At 44.4% G+C, this 4,492-nt stretch overlaps 1 protein-coding gene across 2 annotated transcripts in view; it reads left to right on the top strand.

Moving 5' to 3' along the window:
- The window catches only part of BAI3 (brain-specific angiogenesis inhibitor 3), a 481,908-nt gene that overhangs the window by 574 nt on the left and 476,842 nt on the right, over positions 1-4,492 (top strand). Inside the window, exon 2 of one of the 2 annotated variants that reach the window (XM_009333162.1) lies at positions 2,431-3,199. In XM_009333162.1, the coding sequence (XP_009331437.1) occupies positions 2,446-3,199 (754 nt within the window). In that variant the 5' untranslated portion in view covers positions 2,431-2,445. Of the gene's footprint in view, positions 1-2,353; positions 3,200-4,492 lie in introns of those variants that run through there. The other variant, XM_009333161.1, reaches the window with a different exon arrangement.

Raw genomic sequence — 4,492 nt, 5'->3', positions numbered from 1 at the left:
TGTTAGGTTAATAGGAAGTTAAAATAAGAGAAGTAAGTGGGTCTTCTGTTGGGGGAAAAAATAAATGGAGTGATGGCGCCGTCTATGTTCGGCTAAACTACAGTGTCACCTAGAAAATCAGTTTGGGGAATATCCAAACTAAACGCCCGTTTGCTTTTCAGCAGACGAGGGTTCTCCCCCTTCCCAAATGGGCAACCTTAAGCCTCTGTGGCCGTCTTTAACTCCCTCCTCCATGGAAAAGAAAGATCTTTTTAATCCGAGTGCCTAATCCGTTCAGTGAGCAGATTCACTCTTGCATTTAGCAATACTGCAAACTAAACGAAATGCTGCTGGCACACTCATTTGGGGGTGTGTGTGTGCGTGTGTGTGTGTGTAATGCACACAGGGAGAGAGAGATTAAGACAATGTTGTGTTTCAGTAGCCTTGCATGAACAAACGCACAACTAAAATGAGGGCTATTTGATTACATTTCTTCATAGAAAACAGCCTAGCACTGCAGACGTCTTTATTTTTCTAGTGCAAATATTACATAGGATGGGAAAAGTCGGAGGCTTTTTTCCTTCTCAAACAGAAAAGCAAATAAGCCTCCTTTTTGCTTTCCAGATTATAAAATTAATCCTTTTTCATGGGTGGAATTCCTAATTTAGACACTTATTGTCACATTGGCTTTCAACGCCTACACCATCCTGAATAACACTGCGCAGAACTGCATTGCCTGCAAAGTGCTTCAGCAAAGGGGAAATTGTTTCCAGAATTCCCAACAAGTTTCTCCTTTTTCAAACCTTAAATGCTGTACCAGCCCTACTTGGAGAAGGAGGACTGTGTCATTCATTGAAATAGATGCTCAGAAAGGAGAAAATCTAACCGTGTGGATAGACCCGGCAGCAGCTCTGCTTTTTTTCTTAAACCTCCGCTATAAAGAGCGTTGGAGTTGGTGCTGCTTTGCCTATTTCAAGATTCAGAGTTTGAATTATAATCTAGGAGATACAAAAATCTCTTCAAGGGAGCTTAAACCGGTGATTTGCTGTGTGTTACGCAACGGGAGACAGAAGATGCCTTGCTGTTTGGTGAGGAGATGAAAAGCTAGGCAAAGACACACATCAAAACTCAGTAACGGTGTCTGTGTGTGTATGTCTGCCTCTGCTTACAGAGCAACAGTGGAAGAGACTGCAATCTAGAGAGTTTTGAAATTAGCTTGGCATCACTTCTGTCTGCTTGCATTTGACAGCAGAAGGCGAAAAGCTACTCATTTGTCAGATAAGCAACTTCTCAAAGGTTAATGCTGAAAACCGTCAATTTGAAGTTTTTGGATAACGTTACAGAGGTAAATATAACTAAGGTTCGCTTTATTAACCTAGGCCACTGTTAAGAGAACAGCGCATGTGGAGGCTGTAACAGTTGACAGGTGCAGTAAAACAGCTTTATTTGGAGATACTAGCGGAGAAAATGTAATATGTCTTTCATCATTCAAGCGCACATCTGCAAAGCACAGCTAATCAGACAGTACAAGGTATTTGTAGTAAGAGGGCAAGTGCAGTCCAATAGGTGCAGAGATCCTGCTGTAGCACTGACAGCTATATAGAGGTACTGGCTGTAGATACTAATACAGTGATCCGTTTTATATATCTTAAGAGGTCGTAGCAGATTGAAATTTTGCTCTTAAAAAGCTGGCATTTAGTGGTAGTGTCAGACAAGTACTGGTTTCATGTGTCTGTCTTTGTTTCTTTCTCCAATAGTCTCAAAATTGTATTAATACATTAATCTCAGTATTGCCTGCCTGGGTTTTCTTTTTATAGAGACCTCTGTATACCAGGTGGCCACTGCGAAGGCATGTAGGCATATGGGAGATAATGTTCCATCTGTAATAAATAATAATTTGTGCGTTTTTAAATTATGGCTGTAATTCTTCACAGTTACTTCTCAGACTTAATAGAAAAATAATATATAACAACAGATGCTACTGGCTTTCTTGTTCTATTCCAGTGAAATTCTGCATGTGCATATTGTATATGCATATATATTACTATAGCAGACTACTTATTTACTTTTTGAAGAAATAAATAAATAAATTTCTCTTTTCTTGGTCTGTCGGGTAAGGCGTCTAGGTTTATACCTAAGTTGAGAAGTTCTAGTCCACGCCATGATGACTACATCCTAGACAGGAGAGGACATTCCTATTAATAATCTAATAGATGTTGTTTTTTAATTTGACTGTAGAAGACTTGGCTGTTGCGATGGCCACGTGATGGCGCTGTGCACACAGCAGCAAACCCGTCCCTTGCGTTATAAAATAAAAATTACCTGCCCTTTTTTTCTGAAAGGGGCTCTAACGGCAAGCTTGAAAACAGCTGGCTCGAATATTGGAAGGAGTTTGGTTTTCAATGCGTGAAGAATTCTACTTGCATTTTTATTTCATTTCATCTCCTGCAGGCCAAATGACATAGGATGAAGGCTGTTCGTAATTTGCTGATTTATATATTTTCCACCTATCTACTGGTTATGTTTGGATTTAATGCTGCCCAAGACTTCTGGTGTTCCACGTTGGTGAAGGGGGTCATTTATGGATCGTATTCTGTAAGTGAAATGTTTCCTAAAAACTTCACAAACTGCACTTGGACGCTGGAAAATCCAGATCCGACCAAATATAGTATTTACCTGAAATTTTCCAAAAAGGACTTCAGCTGCTCCAACTTTTCCCTCTTGGCTTATCAGTTTGATCATTTTTCCCATGAAAAAATAAAGGATCTTTTAAAAAATAACCATTCTATAATGCAGCTTTGCGATTCCAAGAATGCTTTTGTATTTCTGCAGTATGATAAGAATTTTATTCAGATACGCCGTGTCTATCCTATCGATTTCCCAGGATTACACAAAAAAGAAGAAGACCAAAAATCCTTCTTTGAGTTTTTGGTGTTGAACAAGGTGAGCCCAAGCCAGTTTGGGTGCCATGTGTTATGCACTTGGTTGGAGAGCTGCTTGAAATCCGAGAATGGGAGAACCGAGTCCTGTGGGATCATGTATACAAAATGCACCTGCCCTCAGCATTTGGGAGAATGGGGAACAGATGACCAGTCCCTAGTGTTGCTCAATAACGTGGTGCTGCCCCTCAATGAGCAGACGGAGGGCTGCCTGACCCAGGAGCTGCAAACTACCCAGGTCTGCAACCTCACCAGAGAAGCCAAACGGCCACCAAAAGAAGGTAGGTGCTTCTTGGAGGGGGGGGTACTGCATCACACACCGGTGTGTAGATCCTGCTGCTGGCTCTCCTTGATACTCACATTCATTTGACTTGCTCTCCACTCCAGCTCGCCTCTAGACGAGGTGAAAGGGCTGGAGAAGATGCACACTCCCTCAGGGCAGGGAAGGATGCATTTTCATTTCTAAACTGGCCTAAGCTTCAGCATATAGTTCTGCTGAGCACTGTTGAAACTCCTCATAAGCAGGATCCATCTGTTTTCAGCCCCCACTTACAGTACTGCCCACAGGTTGCAAGCCAGGAATCACTCTCCCCTTCACCACCTCTTTACTGCAACCACTCGACTACAAAATCTTGGCCCTCTTGATATGATCCCTTGACTTTGCAAGGAAAACATTTCCAAAGGCATGCGGGTAACCTGACTAAAAGACCAGGAGATGTACCATGGTCAGAACACCTGGTCCCAACTGAGCCACACCTCAACAACCTGAAAACAAACCAAAAGCAAATGCAGTTCTTCAGGGTTAACCCTCTGCCTGCGATGCTTGAAGACATGAGGCATCACACAGAGTCAGCACATACTGTTTTGACCTGCTGGGAGCCCCACAAAGGAGCCATGGCCTCCTGCTGCGCCCCTTCTCCAGGTGGCCTCGGCTCCAGGAGACGAAGGCTCTGAATCTCATAGCGATATTAGTGGGGAGGGGGGGTTTATGTGTCAGTCCCAGCAGCTGCTTTGTATCCCTACTGGAAAAGGGGGGTTGTGGAAGGATGGGAAAACAGAGGACCAGCAATTAGAGTGGCAGGCCTCTGCTTAGCCGCTCTGCTTCATACCTCCTGTTTTGGCCTCCTGACATTTTGGGGAGGTCGGGGGGTGATTTTGGGAAGGACGTTGCAGGGATGAGAGGCAGAGAAAGCATAGGCTGAACCTAGATGGGGGGCTCTGGCTGTAACCTATGGGTGAGGGGGTCTTTCAGAGCAGCCATGCGGGAATGGGGGAAGGGGGGGATGTGCCCCTGTGCAAGGGATAAATCATCGAGCCCAGGGTATTGCATTTTAATGCAGGAAATGTTCCCTCTCTCCCTGTTTTCTGCATAGCCACAAAGCTCCCAGTCTGTGGCGAGGCAGCGCCAAGCTCCCAGCCCCCCTAATAGAAGTTGCTTTGTGGAGGAATGTAACATTGACACGTTGTTAGGAGAGGATTTTCTTTAAGGGCAGCCAAGCCCCAGTGCTGTGGGAGAAGAAAAGCTGAACTTGCTCCAGCTGCCGCGGTGCCAGCGGCCGCGGGCGGGCCGGGGG

Source organism: Pygoscelis adeliae, unplaced genomic scaffold (genome assembly GCF_000699105.1).
Source record: "Pygoscelis adeliae isolate BGI_AS28 unplaced genomic scaffold, ASM69910v1 Scaffold57, whole genome shotgun sequence".
NCBI classification, from domain to species: domain Eukaryota; kingdom Metazoa; phylum Chordata; class Aves; order Sphenisciformes; family Spheniscidae; genus Pygoscelis; species Pygoscelis adeliae.
This window is presented reverse-complemented; position numbering and strand designations above follow the sequence as displayed.